Source organism: Heloderma suspectum, chromosome 2 (genome assembly GCF_057233095.1).
Source record: "Heloderma suspectum isolate Gila_16-S chromosome 2, 16-S_ref, whole genome shotgun sequence".
Lineage (NCBI taxonomy): Eukaryota > Metazoa > Chordata > Lepidosauria > Squamata > Helodermatidae > Heloderma > Heloderma suspectum.
Genome location: NC_139459.1, coordinates 14,352,305 through 14,373,005, shown reverse-complemented (window position 1 = coordinate 14,373,005; position 20,701 = coordinate 14,352,305). Strand labels below are relative to the sequence as shown.

General features: G+C 46.1%; 1 protein-coding gene across 1 annotated transcript in view; it reads left to right on the top strand.

The window, feature by feature from the left end:
- The window catches only part of LOXHD1 (lipoxygenase homology PLAT domains 1), a 260,472-nt gene that overhangs the window by 140,564 nt on the left and 99,207 nt on the right, over nucleotides 1–20,701 (top strand). The window contains exons 24-28 of the mRNA XM_084829637.1: nucleotides 1,153–1,257; nucleotides 2,873–3,001; nucleotides 4,329–4,493; nucleotides 10,356–10,537; nucleotides 15,385–15,501. Coding sequence (XP_084685763.1) covers nucleotides 1,153–1,257; nucleotides 2,873–3,001; nucleotides 4,329–4,493; nucleotides 10,356–10,537; nucleotides 15,385–15,501 — 698 coding nt within the window. The remainder of the gene's footprint in view (nucleotides 1–1,152; nucleotides 1,258–2,872; nucleotides 3,002–4,328; nucleotides 4,494–10,355; nucleotides 10,538–15,384; nucleotides 15,502–20,701) is intronic.

The window sequence follows — 20,701 nt, the reverse complement described above, 5'->3', positions numbered from 1 at the left end:
GACTAAGACAGCAAAAATAAGGGGAATGCAAATAGTGTAGCGTCTACACTATTTGCGTTCCCCTTATTTTTGCCGTCTTAGTCTACGTAAATGTTTACGTAGACTAAGACATGCCAAAATAAGGAACGCAAATGGCGGCAGCCATGGGCGCCACCATTTGCGTACGCGCATTTTTTTTTAAGTCAGCAGCTTCCAACCGGCTGCCACCACCGCCATTTCCAAGTTAAAAAAAAAAAAAAATGTGATAGGCTACGTAAAGATTTACGTAGCCTATCACAGCTAGATTTTAAAAAAACACTGCGATAGGCTACGTAAATCTTTACGTAGCCTATCGCAGTGTTTTTTTAAAATCTAGCTGTGATAGGCTACGTAAATCTTTACGTAGCCTATCACGTTTTTTTTTTTTTTAACTTGGAAATGGCGGTGGTGGCAGCCGGTTGGAAGACCGGCTGTTGCCACCGCCGCCGAACCGCCGCCGCCAGGAAGATCCGCCCCAGGTAAGTCCCATCCCAGGGGGGGGGGGGCGGGCCGTTCCGCCACCGATTTTGGGGGGCCGAATGCGCTGGCATTCGGCCTCCCCGAGATCCGTGGCGGAACTTTCGTACATCCATAGCGAACTCCCAGATGTCCAGTCTGGGGGGGGCGTCTGCTATGGGGAAATCCAGGCCTCTTAGGGCCCCTCACCTTTCCCCAGAGCCCTGGTGCATTTACCATAATTAGCAAGATGGCTCTCCGGCTGTCTAAAAGGCAGCTGCCATTAGCCTATCACGGGAAAATACAGCCATAGATTGTGTAGTTTACAGCATTTGCGGCCATAATAAGACACTTTCTTCTATGTAAATTACGGCCTTTTATGCTGCAATTTACACAGAAAGAAGTACTTTATGGCCACAAATGCTGTAAACTACACAATTTACAGCCGTAATTTTCCCGCAATAGGCTACTGGCAGGAATCCAGAGGTTGGATTCCTGGGAATTTGGCCTTATTTGGGTCTGCAGAGGATTTCTCTAGCATCCCTAAGTCAAGCTGACTCCCCAGTCTCCTTCTCTATTTCACAGAAGATCCCCCATATGCAATGGAACAACAGAGGCAATAAAATCTATTGTAGCTCAGAAGTCACCTTTCCCAACAGAGATTCTTCTTTTTGACAGCTAAATCAACTACATTCACTGTGACAGTGAGAACTGGGGACAAGAAAAATGGTGGGACGGATGCTAATGTCTTCATTGTTCTTTATGGAACCAAAGATGACACCGGTAAGAACCAAGCTCAGCCCCAGAGAGCGAGAGACATTGTTGGCTTTTGGCCACTTGTATAATTGGCTGCCATGGCTCAAGAAAATTGGCATAGCAGTTTTATCTGCTCTTTCAGTAAATGCTTTTATCTTCTCATGGCAAAATGTGTGCTCATTAGTGCAGCTGAATCAGATCAGGATTTTTCTTGGTCATGGTTAGCTATACTGCCCTTTTTTGAAAGCTTTTGGCAGAGTGTCCAGAATTTTTGTATTCTCCTGAAGTCTCTTGAGATTCCTTTTGGCAGTTCCTGCGACCAGTATTAAGTGCAGGGCAGTTTTTGTTCTGAAATGCATCGTATCGGTGTGAACCTCCTACAGCTCTCCGACCCACGTAGGGATGGGTGAGAAATTCATTTGGTTCTCATTTCTATGCAAATTTAACAAAGCTGTTCTTCCTGAACTTAAACATGAAGCAGAATGCATTTATACGTCACAATCTGTAGTTTTCCAAAGTTTCAATGCAGTTTGCAAAAAAAGTGCATGTATTTGAAAAAATGTGCAGAAAAATATGTACATTTTAAAGAATGTGTATATTTTGAAAAAATGTACATGAAAATATGTATGAATGTTCATGCAGGCTGGAACTATAATAATAGTAATAGCAATAATAATAATAATAATAATAATAATAATAATAATAATTTTGCACTTCAATGAGGAAATGGGATGGAACAAACTTAACCATGGAATACTGAGAACCTGAATGAAATAGAGCTTGACAGATTCCTCCATCCCTTGTCACAGCAAATGCGCAAAATCTGGGGAATGTCAACACCCACCCACACATGAGTGCAGACAATCCTAGATGAATATCATGAATATCTGAAGATAGATATTTCCCCACTTTTTCCCTAAACATAATCTGTGAATCCCGATCAATCACATTTCAGTCATTGCCAATACTCAGCGTATCTCTGAGTTTATGTACATTTGCCAAATATGTCTGGGATTGTCAACATTCACACCAAACTTATAGATGTTCACAATAACACATATAAGTGTGAGATGGCATGTTGTAGTAGCAAAGAGCTATAATCTGGGATGTGTTCATTTGGTTCAGTGAATTCACTTGATGATGGTCTTTTGCAGCCTCTTATCTCTCAGCCTTTCATACTTGTAATATAGGGATCAAAATACGTATTTCCAGAGCTATTGTAAAGACATAATATCTGTGAAGCGCTTTGAACACTCCTATATCTTCTTCTTCTTCTTCTTCTTCTTCTTCTTCTTCTTCTTTTTCTTCTTCTTGGCCCTATATACACATCAGCACTGTAATGCATATCCATTCCATATTGTCCTGTTTGTGGCCAGAATAAGTGCAGCAGGTGAGGTAATCAAGCAAAGAATTACCTCATTCTCAAATTATACTTCATTTCAGAGTCCTTAAGGACATGCGTACATTTTGGGTGATGACTTCAGCTTTGCTAGGTCTCTCATTATGTCCACAAAGATGGCACGGCTCTTGATGGAGCCCCAAATGGCCAGTGCATTTGCAGATACCCAAATGTGGTGCCCGCTGGGGCCAGCTGTGCTCCCCTTTCTGGTAAATAACAGGGTCTGTGATTTAAACAAAACAGGGACAATCTACTTGAAGGCCTCCAAGACGAACAAGAACAAATTTGAGCGAGCCAAGACTGATGTGTTCACGGTGGAGTGCGTGGACCTTGGAGACCTGAAGAAAATCAAGATTGGCCACGATGATACAGGTATGTTGGTGTGAAACTATATAAAAATGCTCAGGCAAGTTCATTTTTCTAAGTGTTTCAGCATTAAAAGCTCTAGAGCAGTATTACTCAGCTGAATGGTGAGGTAAGCCAGGCCTATGGTCTGAACTGTCACTAGGACCACTGCCAGCATAGTGGCAGGGGATGATGGGAGTTGTAGTCCAACACTCCAGGTTGGGGAAGCCTGGTCTACCTGATATTAAAAAAAATGGTGGTATTTGTTCATAGATGTTGGCCATTTTTTATTAAGACTTGTACAATATCATGGAGTTTATAGAATCATAAGGTTGGAAGGGGCCTACAAACCATCGAGTCCAACCCCCTGCTCAATGCAGGAAGCCTGATTCACAGGCGGTCTCCCATCCAAGTACAAACCAGGGCTGACCCTGTATGCATTGGGGTGGGGCAGGGGGAAGTTGGCCAAAGCAAGAACAGCAATAAAGGGTGGGGGATGTTTCTGGGAGGAGGAGCTCCATGTATCATCCCTAGAGCCTGAGCAGGCCATCTTACCTGAGACCTACAGCAATAGAGTTGTTAGTCTTCCATCTGGGCCTGGTCCAGATGTCCATAGCAAAGAGTTACTGGGCAGACTCAGCTCCCCTTGATGCAGCTGTCTGACTGCCACCCAACCCCATCCAAGGTTGCTGCCTGCATTGTAGAAATAAGCCTTGAGCTAGCTTTACTCTGCAAAGGAACTCTTGACTCCCTGAAAAGTAGAAACCTTCGAGGGGGGTACGACGACAATCTTTGCCAAAGTCACTATATCAGTGAGAAGGTTAGGCATATATCACAAAGGAAGACACCAGGTAGTATCCAATGTTAATCTTACTTAGAGTAGACCCATTGAAATGAATGGAACTTGTTAATCATGACTTACTTGAGATCCATATATTTCAATGGATTTACTCTAGGTAGGACTAACACTGGATACTACCCACCAATTTTCATAATGCTAATTCAGACATATAGATGCAAATGTAGAAATAATTGCTATAATTTAAATGGAAATCAGTACATCTCATCAGTACATCTGTGTGCTTTGCTCAATCTGCTGTCCAGGAGCTGTTGATAGGCGACTTCAAGGCCCAGCTCTTCCTTCTGATTGTTCTCTATCTTTAAACCGGACTTGGACCGGACAGCCCTTCAAACAGAGGACACTTTCAAAATAGAGGACAGTCCTCTGGCAGCCCTTCAAATAGAGGTCTGTCCTCTGTTAAAGGGGACACATGGCCACCCTATTAGTAGATTACCATGTGAAAGTCTGCTAAACAGCACTGTTGGCAAATGAAGTTCTCCCATCCTTCCCCAGGAAATTCTCAAGGTTGGTTTCTGGAGTGGGTAGAAGTGGACGCCCCATGCCTGGGCCTGTGCCTGAAGTTTCCTTGTGGTCGTTGGCTGGATAAATCGGAAGATGACGGAGCTACTGAAAGGTTCCTGTTTCCTGCAGATCTGCAGACAAGGACGTATGTCCCATGTGAGTAGCAGTGCTGTGCTGGCCAAACACTGCTTGGTCATATTACGCATAATATGTCTGCAGGAGACCCAAGTGCAACAAAGCACTCCGCATAATAGTAAATCTGTCCACGGACACACAGCCAGTAAGGCCTGTGTGCCCCTGGAGTCACAACGATGTGGGGAGTCACACAGGAGTCAAAACTGAAGTAGTCTCAAGGCAACACGGGGAGAAGCCCTTGGCCAGTCAGCATGAATGACAGTCAGCTCTTACATCTGCAGCGTCTGATATGATGTAAGGGCTGATTCATGCTTTTACTTTCTATGGCAAAATACATGGGTGGCCCCATCAGTTGTGAATGGCCTCTCTATGTTTAAAGGGACAGGTGTCCTGCAATAAACACAGAAGCGGTGATTGGAAATAGATTGCTGCTGCTCCTTTCCATATTTATTGTAAGGGAAACTTTGCAATTGAGTAAGTATTTTGCCTTTTATACTCAAGTACATTAGATGATGATTATGATAATAACAACAACAACAGCAATAATATTAATGCTCCATGATGCCTAACCATCTGAAGTGAGACAGATGAATATGCAGGATAGGGCCTCTTTGGTTGTTGCGCCCAGGCTCTGGAACCTTCTCCCTGAAGGGGCATGTCTGGCCTCTTCTCACCTCACCTCACTCTTCACACCTCACCTTCACACCTCAGCCTCTAAAAGGCATTTGAGGTGGGGTCTTCAGCCCAAACTCTTGGTGCTGATATGAGTGTATTTCTTTCCTTTCCTCTTGGTTTGTCTATATTTTAGAACAAAGGTGCAGAATTCCAGGCCTGGGAGTCACATCTGCTCCGCCCCCTGGGATTTCAGTCTAGCCCTCTGGGGTTCCCCAAACAGCCATGCCTCATTCCCTGGCCCCGCCCCTTTCCCCTGACTGCTGATCATTTGGTGGTTTCATGGCTTTTGTGGGTCTCTTCCCCCACCCCCTATTTTTAAAGTTTGAAATGCTTCTCCTAAGGCTGAGTTACTGGCAGGAAGAGCTTTAAGGTGGTATTTTGACTCTACCCCTTTTTGCCTGTGGACACGTCCCTTTCTTCTTTCATAGAATAGCAGGGTTGGACAGGGCCTACAAGGCCATCGAGTCTAACCCGCTGCTTAATGCAGGAATCCAAGTCAGAGCATCCCTGACAGATGGCTGTCCAGCCTCGTCTTGAATGCCTCCAGTGTAGGAGAGCCCACCACCTCCCTAGGTCATTGGTTCCTTTGGCCCTGTCCCTTTTGCCTTCAGCTCCGCTAGGGATGTCAGAGAAATCCGCAATGGAATCAAATGAGTTGGGATTTGTATGAATCCGACCCATGGATTCCGCAGCTGACTGGCTTTTCCCACGTTGCACAGATTCTGTGGACCTGCAGACTTCTTTTTTTTACTTTCTGGAATTTTACACAAATTTATTCATAGAAAAATACACAAAATAAAAAATGCCAGCCAAAAATGTACATCTCCCGCATAGGCTAAAGCATGAAAATGCACATTTGGGGGTATTTGCTCATGGGGGAGGGGCATATTTGCACATTTGTAAACTGTCCAGAGAGCTTCATATATGGGGCAGTATAGAAATATTAATATTAATAATAATAATAAATATTTCTTCAAGTAGAAATTTTTGCAAGTGCAAATTTGCACAAATTTGGGAAGTTGGGAAAAAAAAATGATTCCATCAATGAGCAGATGACAGAATGAAAGACACCAGACAATCCACAAAATGCAGACAGAACAGATTTTACAGAATCCATACATCCCTAAGCTCTGTCCACCACCGGAATGTGGCCCCCAACAGATTCTCTGAAATGGAATTCAGCCCTCAGGCTGCAAAAGGTTCAACAAGTCTGTTTCAGAGTCTGCTCCCATTTGAGTTTTTGTTTTCTGATACTGGCTGTTCTTCTTTGATGTAAAGCTTTTTCAGACTGCATTCCTGTAGGTAATTACTTGGGAGTAAGCCCCACTGACCACAGTGGGACTTACAGTCAAGTAAACATGAATGGCATTGCACTGTTAATCTTATAAACGGCCTCGGGCACTTGTAAAAGAACAATAATGTTCTTTTGGTACCCAAGTTTAAAAAACAAATTGGCTCCTCAAGGGCTTTCAAATTTGCAGCACTGCATCTTTTTACCTGCAGTGCATTCATGGAATTTTGCTCACATTTGAGCAATTTCGATGCCTCACGTCCAAACCAGCTGCAAGGTTGACGTCAATAGGCTAAGCAAGAAGGGGGCACTCGACTAAGCTGCCATCCACCCGGTTGCCTAAATAAATAAATACTTTGTACTTCTAAAAAGAATCTAATTTTCCAACCATTAACCTAGCAGATTATTTAGCTACTTTGCAGGAAGACAGAAAATAAAGCAATTTGGTAACATTTCGAAAGGTTTCATTGTCATTCTGTGCCCCAATTAAAATGGCTCCTTAGGGCATGTGACTGTTAAACTGCCACATGAATGAGACAGGAGGCTGGCAAGACATCTTTTGGCTTTATTTTGCACCTTGGCTGAAATATTGAAATACCGCTGTCCTGCTGCTACCCCCCCCCCCCCACTGTAAACTGGAGCTCCTGGCTAAGCCCCTTTTTGGCATAATCTGCCTGCTCCAGTTGATTGTTGAATTATGCAGAGACCTCTTTCCAGTACTGGGTTATCCATAGCCCAGCACATGGGGCACCGAAGGGTACAAGTCCCAATATGAGTAGGACCAGAGTCAAGATAGAGAATGGCCAGAGAAACCCTAGCCAAGGTTTGATACCTGGCCAGGGGAAAAAAAAAAAAAAACTTCTCTCCCCTACCTCTTAACAGAGGTTAGATATGTAGAAACCAGCAGGTGAAGCTTGTCATAGAATGGAGCGAAACATGATCACCTGCTCATTACTGCAAATTGCTGCCATTGGAATAGGGAAGTTGGAGGAATCTGCTGGGGAATGAAGCCCCACGGACATTGGCTGACTTACCTGTGAGCTGGCTGACGCAATGTAGATTGAGTCAGCCCAGCTTGCAGATTTTCAAGTTTTCCCCCCTTTAAATTGACATTTGTGCAAATTGCAGCTGCAATTTGTGCAAATTTCGACCACAATTTATGCAAATGTACAGTGTAATTTGAGCAAATTGTGGCCACGATATGCTTAATTTTCCCGAGTTGTACCCCATTTTGTGCAAATTAAGCGAATTCCAGCTGAAATGTGTGCAAATTATGCAAATTGCAGGTGCAATTTGTGTGAACATTGATTGAGGGGGGAGAAAAGTTCCCACATTTTGGGGGAAATGCTTTGGCTTGCCTCACAAATGCAAGCCAAGCTGGGTGCTCCAGGGAAATCTGGTGGGCCTAAAAAGAATCCATTATGCTATCCCTACATTGGAGGGAGAGCTACAGGGATCAGTTCAGAAGTTGGTGACCCAGCTCCTGAAACTGAGTGCGGAGGTAGGCTAAGGCAGCTAGGGCTTTGCTAAACCAAATGGTGTCCCAGGTGAGGAGCATCTTTGGCAATCCCCCATTCATTCCACGTTTGAATATCTTAGGTTTTTTTACTGCATTTGTAGCTAGTTTCATGTCTTTGATGCACAGTTTGCCTGCAGGGTTTTATCCATAGGGGAGTAGGGAGCTGTCTTAATACTGAGTCAAACTATTGGTCCATCCAGCTCAGGATTGTCCATCCCAGGGATGAGGATCCTCCATCCCTGCCTGTGTTGTTGGACTCTAATTCCCATCAGCCCCAGTCCACACAGGCAATTGCCAGGGATGCTGGAAACTGTAGTCTGGAGGGTGACAGGTTCCCCATCCCTGGCCTACACCGACTGGCAGTGGGTTTTATCTCCAGGGCTCCGGATAACAGTCTTTTCCATCTGACTCTGGGGATGCCAGAGATTAACCCTGGAAGTTTCTTCAAGCAAAGCATATGCTCTGTCACTGAACTATGGCCAGCTGCCCCAATAGATGAGGCTCTGTCATATCAGATGATAAATGTGCACACATGGTTCTGATCACCATCACTCTGAACTGTTTGCTGAACAAACACTGATGCTGTAAATTTTCCTGTGTGAGAGATTTATATATAAAAACACACGCAACATTGGCCATGCAGGGCACTGTTGCCAGCTCTGCAGCTGGAGAGGAATTGTTTGTACTATATTTGTTTCAGTTGCTGAACGGATAGTTAAGTAAAGAGTCCACGACCGGTATCCTCCCCAGACTCAGCACCTTGTCCAAGCCCGGTACCCTAGGCCAGGCTTGGGCAGAACTTAGATCTCCCAATGTTTTAGACCAACTCCCAGCATTCCTGGCTATTGGCCATTGCTGGCAGGTGCTTATGGGAGCTGAAGTCCAAAACATCTGGAGATCTACTTTCTGCCCACCCTTTCCCAATTACGCACCCCTAATCCTGCCCTGCAGGTAATCTGTAGCCAGCAAGAGCATGTTTCCTCAGAGTCCCTTGATGGCACAAAAGGTCTCTCTGCCAACACCTTACTGCCACCTCCCTGCATCTGCCATCTGAAGTAACTGCCTCACTCTGCCCAATGGTAGGGCTGGCCCTGGTTTTCTCATTACTCAGACCATCAGAAACTTCTGAATCTGACCCAGAAAGTTTATCTGGCCAGGGAGCATCATTTGATCTTCTCTGGCCTATTGGGGTAAGGGGATTTCCTTGGCTGACTCTCTGCCGCTCCCTCATTTGGCCAGAGCAAAGATGATGACAGGATAGTTACCTCCTGCCCCCACCACTCAGTTCATCACTTTGAGGTCTACTGAGGGCTCAAGTCCTGACCAGCATTAGAACAGCCCCCACTGGAGAGCTGAAGCAGAATTTAGGGAAGTGGGCTACATAACTGTAGGGCAGGAGTGCTCCATCCAGAGGCAGAGTCAATCATGGGCCATGGTCTGAAACAAGGAACCTGTTCAGAAAAAGCTGACATTGGGATGCAAGTGAACAGCAAACAGGAATGCAGAGAAGGAAGCAGGCTGGGAGGCCAGCAGCGGGGATTCCTCTGAGCGCTTTTCCTCTTCCCAACTGGGGAATGCCCCTGCTATCTCCAATCTCAGATTGGAGATAGCAGCAGGGATGTGAGCAGCAGGGGACTTGGCCAGCGCTGGAGGACAGGCTGCTCTTCTCAGTGCCAGCTGAGTCCTTTCCTGAGTCCTGTGCCACTGCTGGCTGCTCCTCCTAGTGTTGGATGAGTCCCTTTCTCCGTGAGGAGAGAGGCGCGGAACACTGTGCCTCTGCCAGCATGGAGAAAGGCACAGTGGTTGGGGCAGTGACATCAGCGGGTGTGGCCGGTGGTGTCGTGCAGCTGGGGCTTGCAGGGACGCAGCACTGGCACTTCTTTATCGGCAGGGACGCTGACGTGATCTGCCTTCTTCTGAGGGAGCTGCAAGCGTCACCGCAGCTGGAGGGAAATTAATTTCCCCAGCAACAGTAGATTGTTCCCTGTTGTAATGTAATGTATGGGCGGAGGGCCTTGTCCTGAATGGACAGCTAAGACCCATTTGCTGGACAAGAGACCTGCTCCTAGCTGATGGAAACCCTTAGAACTAGTTTGCTGATATGAGTCAACACAGCAGCCTGCAATCTCGAGGTCTTCCTGGGGTCGTGGCTACGGGGACTGTCAGAATGAGTGTCTGCACTTTGAATTTTACCACTACCCCACTGGGCATGGCCACACCCACTGATGTCACCCAGCCTGTAGAGGGCCCGGGGGGGGGGCGCAATTCAACCCCCCATCAGAAAATGGTTCTGCGTTGCAAGGTTCCCCGTCCTGATTAAAATTCAGGGGAGAAGGTCCCTCTTGGTCAGACGTGTCTCATTTGCTTGTTCTGTTCTCCCTCCCCTTTACTTGGACAGTTGTTCCCTATGAGGTTACTGTTCACACAAGTGACATTTTTGGAGCGGGCACCAATGCAGATGTCTTTGTTGTTCTGTACGGAGCTGATGGGGTGTGCACCCAACAGAAATCCTTGTGCCAAAACAAGAGGGAGAGAAGGATGTTCTTCGAGAGGAATTCCGTGAATCAGTTCATCGTGGAGGTAATGTGAAAGACTGCTGTAAATACTCACCATGCCTCCAAAAGGGTGCTGTAGAGCTGGGAAAGGAGCAGAAAGGGCAACCAAAATTATCACGGGGCTGGAGCAACTCCCCTATGAGGAAAGGTTACAACATTTGGGACTGTTAGCTTAGAGAAAAGACAAGTGAGGGGAGACATGATAGAGGTATACAGAATTTTGTATGGTGCGGAGGAAGTTGATAGGGAGACATTTTTCTCCCTCTCTCATAATATTAGAACCTAATGAGTCATCCCATGAGGCTGAATGGTGAGAGACTCAGGACAGATCAAAGGAAGCACTTGTTCCTGCTTGTGGGTTTCCTGTGGGCAGTTGGTCAGCCACTGTGTGAACAGAATGCTGGACTAGTCTAGATGGACCCTTGGTCTGATCCAGCATGGCTCTTCTTATGTTCTTTATGTTCTCACAGCATAGCTGAACTATAGAATTCACTACCACAAGATGTAACATTGGCCACCAACATGGATGCATGTAAAATGGGGTTAGACAGATTTATGGAGTATAAGACTATCAATGGCTACCAGTCATAATTGGTATGTATTAACTCCAAATAGAACTGCAAATTTTCTCATCATGGTTATCTTAGGGTGCAATCCTATGCATGCGGGGGCCTTCTCTGCAGAGGCCCCACACCTTTGGAATAAGTTGCTATTTGAGGTCCGCCATGCTCTGTCATTGCAGGCTTCTAAGAAGGCCTTGAAAACATAGTATTTTACCGTGGCCTTCTCTTGATATGATTGCTGTTGTTGCTGTTTTTGCCACTGTTGATTTTATTGTCAGCTTTTATTGTTGCTTTTATTGTTATTTTATTGTGTTTTATCACTTTTAACATTTTAACTCTTTTTATGTATTTTATGGCTGTGAGCCACCTTGGGAGGGCTTCTGCCCTGAACGGCAGCCCAGATTTTAATTAATAAATAAATAAATAAATAAATACGTTTAGACAAAATTGCTGGCTGGGGAATGCTGGGAGTTGTGAGACTCTTTTTGTCTAAACATGCATAGGATTGCACCCTTAATCCCAAATTTGGGTAACTACTGTTTTGGCAAATTATAAAGGAATGCATACGGACACGGAACGGCTGTCTCTCTTTGTATTATGATTTACTGAATGCCCGTTGCTGGGGAACAACTGTGGGAGAGAGAAATGGCTTGTGGGCTTCCCATGGCCATCTGTGGGAGAGAGAAATGGCTTGTGGGCTTCCCATGGCCATCTGTGGGAGAGAGTAATGGCTTGTGGGCTTCCCATGGCCATCTGTGGGAGAGAGTAATGGCTTGTGGGCTTCCCATGGCCATCTGTGGGAGAGAGTAATGGCTTGTGGGCTTCCCATGGCCATCTGTGGGAGAGAGTAATGGCTTGTGGGCTTCCCATGGCCATCTGTGGGAGAGAGTAATGGCTTGTGGGCTTCCCATGGCCATCTGTGGGAGAGAGTAATGGCTTGTGGGCTTCCCATGGCCATCTGTGGGAGAGAGTAATGGCTTGTGGGCTTCCCATGGCCATCTGTGGGAGAGAGTAATGGCTTGTGGGCTTCCCATGGCCATCTGTGGGAGAGAGTAATGGCTTGTGGGCTTCCCATGGCCATCTGTGGGAGAGAGTAATGGCTTGTGGGCTTCCCATGGCCATCTGTGGGAGAGAGTAATGGCTTGTGGGCTTCCCATGGCCATCTGTGGGAGAGAGTAATGGCTTGTGGGCTTCCCATGGCCATCTGTGGGAGAGAGTAATGGCTTGTGGGCTTCCCATGGCCATCTGTGGGAGAGAGTAATGGCTTGTGGGCTTCCCATGGCCATCTGTGGGAGAGAGTAATGGCTTGTGGGCTTCCCATGGCCATCTGTGGGAGAGAGTAATGGCTTGTGGGCTTCCCATGGCCATCTGTGGGAGAGAGTAATGGCTTGTGGGCTTCCCATGGCCATCTGTGGGAGAGAGTAATGGCTTGTGGGCTTCCCATGGCCATCTGTGGGAGAGAGTAATGGCTTGTGGGCTTCCCATGGCCATCTGTGGGAGAGAGTAATGGCTTGTGGGCTTCCCATGGCCATCTGTGGGAGAGAGTAATGGCTTGTGGGCTTCCCATGGCCATCTGTGGGAGAGAGTAATGGCTTGTGGGCTTCCCATGGCCATCTGTGGGAGAGAGTAATGGCTTGTGGGCTTCCCATGGCCATCTGTGGGAGAGAGTAATGGCTTGTGGGCTTCCCATGGCCATCTGTGGGAGAGAGTAATGGCTTGTGGGCTTCCCATGGCCATCTGTGGGAGAGAGTAATGGCTTGTGGGCTTCCCATGGCCATCTGTGGGAGAGAGTAATGGCTTGTGGGCTTCCCATGGCCATCTGTGGGAGAGAGTAATGGCTTGTGGGCTTCCCATGGCCATCTGTGGGAGAGAGTAATGGCTTGTGGGCTTCCCATGGCCATCTGTGGGAGAGAGTAATGGCTTGTGGGCTTCCCATGGCCATCTGTGGGAGAGAGTAATGGCTTGTGGGCTTCCCATGGCCACTGTTGGCCACTGTGGGAACAGAACACTGGTCTGAGTCAGCACAGCTCCCCTTATGTTCTCCCCTCCTTTAATCCAAATTTTACAACCTGAAAACTCAATCTACATGCTCAGGATTATTCCATTAAGTACATTTACATTTCTTTACATAATTTATTCAGTAACCAGTGTTCAAGTTTTTCAAGTAATTTGGCTTTTTCTGAGAGGGGTAAGAATTCCAGGACAAATGGCAATGAGAGAGGCAAGGACTCAGAGGAGTTTAGGGATGCAAAGACACGGGGAAGAAGGAACAAACACAACATGGCTTAGGGCACAACCCTATGGCTGCTAGACAGCAGCTAGACGGCCACAGGATTTTTCATTTTCTGGGAACCAAGCTCAGAGCCAGCACTCTGAGGTCAGTTCCCAGAAAAACCGCATCCCCACCCCTTGCCCCCCCCCCCACCTCATAGGTGGTGCAGTTTGTCCCCGGCTCTGCACTCGGAAGAGCAGTGCAGAGCGGAGGAAAAGGGGGTATTCCTGGGGGCGGGGAGGGGATGGCGGAAGTGCCGGTACAACACTTCCTATATGCCATCTGGCCTCCCCGCCCCACTCCAAGCTGCCCTAGCTAGACACCTGAAATCAGCCGTCTAGCTGCAAATGCAGGGTGGCTGGAGCATGGAGGAGAAGAGCCGCTCCATGCTCCGCCCACCCTGCTTTGGATAGTCGGTCAGCTCCAAGTTTAGAGGCAGATGACTATCCCCATAGGATTGCACCCTCCAAAAAGTTTTAAGGTGTAATCCTATGCATGTTTAGACAGAAAAAAGTCCTACAACTCCCAGCATTCCCCAGCCAGCATTGGGAATGCATAGGATTGTGCCTTTAGGGAATTTACCTCAGTAGATTAAATTGCATGTAAAACTGGGCCTGACAGTCATTCATAATATGTTTGTGTTTTATGACAGCCTCTGAATTGAATTCCAGTTTTGTGTAATACTTTTTTCTTTTCTTTTTTTGAATAGATCCCTGGGCCAACTGCTCTTTTACTCAAATAATGTAAAAACAGGCATCAAATGGTTAACGCAGTTTATTCCCTCGTGTCTTATTCTTTGGCCTGATGCAAAACTATTTCTACATTTCATTTCATTTGTTTTTTGAAGCAGGGTTTGGCTTTTTCTCTTCTTTTTTCTTTATCCTTTTTTGCACTGAGAGTAGACAGGTAGTAAGTGAAGAAAGGAGGGAAAGAAGAACAAAATGTCACCTTCTATCACCTCCCTGTGCAAATCGATAATAATAGGCCTTGAAAACAATTGCGACATTCCTGACCACCCAGAGCTGTGAACTGCCCTATTTTTATGTGTGTCTTGGTAGTTTTACTGCTGGATGTGCTTTGCATTCTGCAGATGGCATCCTGAAAGCATTTAAGAAACTGTTATCAGCTACATTTCTAGGATGTGATTTGCTAGCAATGTGGAAAGCGATGCAATAAATACACCCCTTTTCTTGTTGTTCGTTGGCTGGTTTATGTCATGCCTGTCTGTCATGTGGCATCTCTTTACTGGGAATAAAACAAAAGAAGCCTACTTATTTGGGATGGGCACAAGAGGGAGAAGATAATGCCTCTCCTTCATTGTTAAATCTTTTCAGAGAAATGGAAAGGATTTTAATTCTCTCTTTTCCAAAGGAGAGATGCTGACATCATCTCAAAGTGCCAGGAGAAACTGAACAAAGGGTCTGTCATCAAGCATTTATTTAACTTCAGTTGGAGCCTTATCTATCTACCCCATTTCCCAAACTTTTGCTAGGAAACAGAGGATGAAACTGCAGAAGCAAGAGACTGAGAAGGAGGCACTCTATCCTGTTTGGTCCCCAACAGGATTGGAACTCAGCCCCTTGCATGCGCCCCCATCCTCTTGTCTCCTCCATAGGAGGACAGACTCTAGGCAGAGGAGAATCAGCGTTTAGCCTAGCCTTCTGCCTGGCACACTAGACATGAGATTCCCCTACCTGTAATGTGAAGTAGTAGGGTCCATAAAGGACTGTGCCAAGTGCCCTTTCTCAATGTGTGACTCTGCCATTATTCGCCCATGAATTTTTCAGTTTCTGTCTCTAATGTCTGTAACCCCTTTTGCCAACTCCACAACATCAGTGACTACAGCCAAGAACTGGAACGTGTTCACACAGAAGCTGTATCTAAGACTGCTCTGAGACGCTATCAGGATGTTTGCCACCGTTTTATCCCATTAAGAAGATCAACAGATATGGATCAAATAGGATTTGGTGTTGGCTACAAAGAAACTGAGGTTACAAACACTGGCTAATTCTGTAATATTTTCCTAAACTTCTTCAGCTTGAGGACATTGGAGACATACTTGAAAAGATCCGCATTGGGCACGATGGTTCAGGCATCAATTCTGGTTGGCATCTTGATCGAGTGGAGATACGCAGACTTTTGCCCAATGGAAAGGTGAGCTGAATCTTTTTGCTTCCTGTATTCGTTCTACCAGAAGGCTCTTTCTGCTTCCATAAAGCAGAGGGGAGAATGAGAGATCATTACAGGACCAAGGCGGCAAGTCTCCAGTCCAAATCACAATGCAGCCAAGAACTTGACTTGGAGACCGGAGGCAAGCCACCGTCTCCAGGGTTGTATGAGAAATCCATTTTGGTTTGATTTTGACCAGAATTTACCAGTTTGTACTTCCCAGAACTGAATCTGGTCCGAACACAATCTGTGGTCAAAGTCCATACATTTCCAAGCTTGCTGCCCACCCACCCACCCTGCCCCCAAAATATGTTTGGAAAATATGTACATTTCAAAAAAGCACATGAAAAATGTACATTTCAAAAATGTGCACAATTGATGGGAAAATATGCACAAAAATATGCATGAATGTTCTTGTGAAAAGAAAAAAACAAACGGCGCAATCTGATATAGACAGAACGAGAATCAGAGAACTTTGATGAGCTTGATTATTGCTCATTTCACACATCCCTGTCTCTCAGCCTCCAGAGACACACACCTAGCTGTAACAATAAGGAGCATAGGAACAATAATGCTGGCCTACTTAATATATCCTTGCATGTTTCTCACTTCCCTGAGGGGTGAAAACTGCCAGGCAGAATGCTACCCAGGTTTGGCTTGCTTTGGATGAGAGGGGGAGTGCATACTGAAAGCTTACAGTGTTTTGTTAATATTTGCTTATGTATTTCTTTTTGCATTTACATCCCACCCTTCCTCCAAGGATCTCAAGACGGTATATATGGTCCTTCTCACTCCGTTCATTTTATCCGCACAACAACCCTGTGAGGTAGTTTAGGCAGAGATATATTGACTGGCCCAAAGCCACCAAGTGAGCTTCATGGCTGAATAAGAGATCTGAACCTGAGTCTCCCCAGTCTTACTCCTAGACAAGACCCTTATTTACAAGAGCATAAGGAAGCTTTCCTCAGCTTAGTGCCCTTCAGATGTTTTGGACTGACTTTTATGGCAGACTTTTTTCCAGTCATTTCCCACAGGTTAGGGACCACAGCTGTAAAGGCCCTGTCCCTATCACCCACCAATCCAACTGATTTTAATGGCAGACCAGTGAGCAGGATCTCCAGTGCCAATCTTAGGGCACAGGCAGGTTCATATGGCTCTTCAAATAAGGACCTGCCACTTTCTCTCTGCAAACGCACCTTGGGTCATTTTCCCCTGTTCCCCATTCAGACTTATTTTCAATTTGGAACACGGCTTAGAATCATAGAATCATAAAACAGTAGGGTTGGAAGGGGCCTACAAGGCCATCGAGTCCAACCCCCTGCTCAATGCAGGAATCCAAGTCAGAGCATCCCTGACAGATGGCTGTCCAGCCTCGTCTTGAATGCCTCCAGTGTGGGAGAGCCCACCACCTCCCTAGGTCATTGGTTCCATTGTCGTATTGCTCTAACAGTCAGGAAGTTTTCCTAATGTCCAGCCGGAATCTGGCTTCCTGTAACTTGAGCACATTCTTCCGTGTCCTGCACTCGGATCATCGAGAAGAGATCCTGGCCTTCCTCTCTGTGACAACCTTTCACGTAATTGAACAGCGCCATCATATCTCCCCTCAGTCTTCTCTTCTCAAGGTTAAACATGCCCATTTCTTTCAGTCTCTCCTCATAGGGTTTTGTTTCCAGTCCCCTGATCATCTCTGTTGCCCTCCTCTGAACCCTTTCCAGTTTGTCTGCATCCTTCTTAAAGTGTGGTGCCCAGAACTGGGCACAGTACTCCAGATGAGGCCTAACCAGTGCTGAGTAGAGGGGAACTAGTACATCCTGGGATTTGGAAGTTACGCTTCTATTAATGCAGCCGAAAAGAGCATTTGCCTTTTTTGCAGCCACATCACATTGTTGGCTCGTATTCAGCTTGTGATCGACAACAATTCCAAGATCTTTCTCGCTTGTAGTGTTGTTGAGCCACGTATCCCCCATCTTGTAACTGTGCATTTGGTTTCTTTTTCCTAGGTGCAGAACTTGGCATTTATTCCTATTAAATTTCACTCTGTTGTTTTCTGCCCAGCGCTCCAGTCTATCAAGATCACTTTGAATTTTGTTTCTGTCTTCCAAAGTATTATTTGTATTTCTGTCTTCCAAAGTCTGTCTTCCCGCCCAATTTTGTGTCATCTGCAGATTTGATCAGCATTCCCTGCACCTCCTCCTCCAAGTCATTAATAAAAATGTTGAAGAGCACTGGGCCCAGGACTGAGCCCTGTGGTACCCCGCTCGTTACCTCTCCCCAGTTTGAGAAGGTCCCATTGATAAGCACTCTTTGAGTCCGATTCTGTAGCCAACTGTGGATCCACCGGATCGTTGTTTCATCTAGCTCACTTTGAGCTAGTTTGCTCATCAGGATATCATGGGGCACTTTTTTGAAAGATTTTCTGAAGTCGAGGTATATTATGTCTACAGCATTCCCACAGTTCACAAGGGAGGTTACTTGATCAAAAAAGGAGATCAGATTAGTCTGGCAGGATTTGTTCTTGACAAATCCATGTTGGCTTCAAGTAATCTCTGCATTGTTTTCAAGGTGCTTACAGATGGATTGGTTTAGAATCTGCTCCAGAATTTTCCCAGGGATTGATGTCAGACTGACTGGTCTGTAGTTCCCAGGTTCCTCCTTTTTGCCCTTTTTGAAGATAGGAACAACGTTAGCCCTCCTCCAGTCATCTGGCACTTCACCCATCCGCCATGATTGCTCAAAGGTAATAGACAGTGGTTCTGAGTGTTCTTCTGCCAGTTCCTTTATTACTCTAGGGTGCAGTTCATCTGGCCCTGGAGATTTGAACTCATTAAAAGTAATTAGGTGTTCCTTGACCATATGCCTATCAATCTCAAGCTGCAATCCTGCCCCTTCAGCCTGTACTTCGCCTTTGCCAGGGGGTCATAGACCCTCTTTCAGGAGAAGACTGAGCCAAAGTAGGAATTGAGCACTTCTGCCTTTTCTTTGTCATCTGTTATCATTTTGCCATCCTTATTTAATAGCTGAACCACCATTTCTTTCCTCTGTCTTTTACTATGCATGTAGCTGAAGAAAGCTTTTTTCTTGCTTTTAGTATCCCTCGCTAACCTCAGCTCATTCTCAGCTTTAGCCTTCCTGACGCCATCCCTGCAATTCTGTGCTACCTGCCTGTACTCTTCCTTTATTGCTTGGCCTTCTGTCCACTTCCTCTATGTGTACTTTTTTGCTTTCAGGTCATCTCTTAGCTTTTTGTGAAGCCACATTGGCTTCTTCTGTTGTCTTCCTCCTTTTTTTCTTGTTGGAATTGTTTGTAATTGTGCCTTGAGAATTTCCTTTTTAAAAAACTCCCACCCATCTTGGACTCCTTTTGTTGTTATAGTCGCTTGCCATGGGACCTTACTCATCATTGTTCTGAGTTTATTAAAATCAGCTTTCCTAAAATCCAGGGTACGGGTTTGGCTACACTTGGCTTTTGCTCCCTTTAGAACCATGGAGTCAAATATAACATGGTCGCTTTCCCCCAGAGTCCCTGTAACTGCTACTTTACCCACTAAGTCATCTCTGTTGGTTAGGATCAAGTCAAGGATAACCAAACCTCTAGTTCCTTCCTCTACTTTCTGTAGGAGGAAGTTATCCACCAAACAAGTCAGGAATTTCCTGGAGGGGCCATTTTTTGCAGAATTTGTCTCCCAACAAATATCGGGGAAATTAAAGTCTCCCATTACTACTACTTCATTCTTCCTTGAAACTGTTGTTGTTGTTGTTCAGTCGTTAAGTTGTGTCCGACTCTTCGTGACCCCATGGACCATAGCACGCCAGGCCTTCCTGTCCTGCACTCTCTCCCGGAGTGTGCTCAAGTTCATATTCATTGCATCGGTGATGCTCTCTAGCCATCTCATCCTCTGCCGTCCCCTTCTCCTTTTGCCTTCAGTCTTTCCCAGCATCAGGGTCTTTTCCAGTGAGTTTTCTCTTCGCATTAGGTGGCCAAAATATTTGTGCTTCAGCTTCAGCATCTGTCCTTCCAATGAGCACTCAGGGTTGATTTGCTTTTCAAAAGTTTCATCCTCGTCTTGTCCTTGATTGGGTGGCTGGTAGTAGACTCTGACCACCAGGTTCCTTTTATTCTTTGCTGCATTTATTTTAACCCAGATGCCCTCGATGGGGCTACCAAGCTCATCCTCCTGGCTTGGAAAAATGGATTAAAGATAGCACAAGAGGCATGTGTGGTAGAGAATAGGTGGGCAAGGGATGTTGTTGTTGTTGTTATATTTTTTGGCTACCCATCATCCAGAGATATCACAGTGGTGTTCAAGACAAGACCCAAACTAGTCATATAACCCCAAAATACAATAGAAACCAAGCTGAATGGTTAAGTGCCTCCTCCCACCTGAAAATTCTCCCCTGCAAACCACCCCCACATCAGTGTTATGAGGCAAACATGGACCCCGGTGTTTGCCTCATGAAGTGTGGTTACACCCAGTAGAGGCTGGTGGCTCCAGTTTCGGTAGGGCTGTGAATCCATTCTGGAATTCAGTCAGAACCAGCCAGAACTCTAAAGGAGCTATCCAAGGAGCTGAATTAACCCCCAAAATAGGTCCAGCACCTTGGATAGCTCCTTCAGAGTTCTGGCTGGTTCTGACGGAATCCCAGAATGGATTTACAGCCCCACTGCAATCGGAGCCACCAGCCTCCACTGGTTAGACCATAAGACTATCCTGGGCTGGGAAGGAGACGGAATGGGGCAGGCGGCAGCATCAAGGGACTCTGAGATAACTGCAGCAGCTCCTCTCCCTTCTCTTCCTGAAGCTACTGAGATTGTGTTGGTGCGCATTATGCACAGTTAGCTTCTTCTTGCTCCCATCTCCTTTCTAGCAGCAGTGGTGGCAGGGGCAGCGCACTCTCCTGAATCCAGAAGAAAGCCAAAACTAGGAATGAAGATGGTCTCCCTCTGCATGCCAGGGAGAAGCAGGCTGCTGTCTCTAAGCCGCTTTGGTCTCCGCTGCACCTGCCGGATTGGTCTCCTGCTTGCCTTGCTCCTGGGCCTCCCTTTCATCTTCCTGCAAGAAGGCGAGGCAGCTGAGTGAACGCGGAGAGGATGAAGGAGGGGAAATCTGTCATTTTGGAGCAATTTGTTGGATTTCCACAGTCAAAGTCATTCTGTCCCATTTCTGCATTGATTTGCAAACTCGTG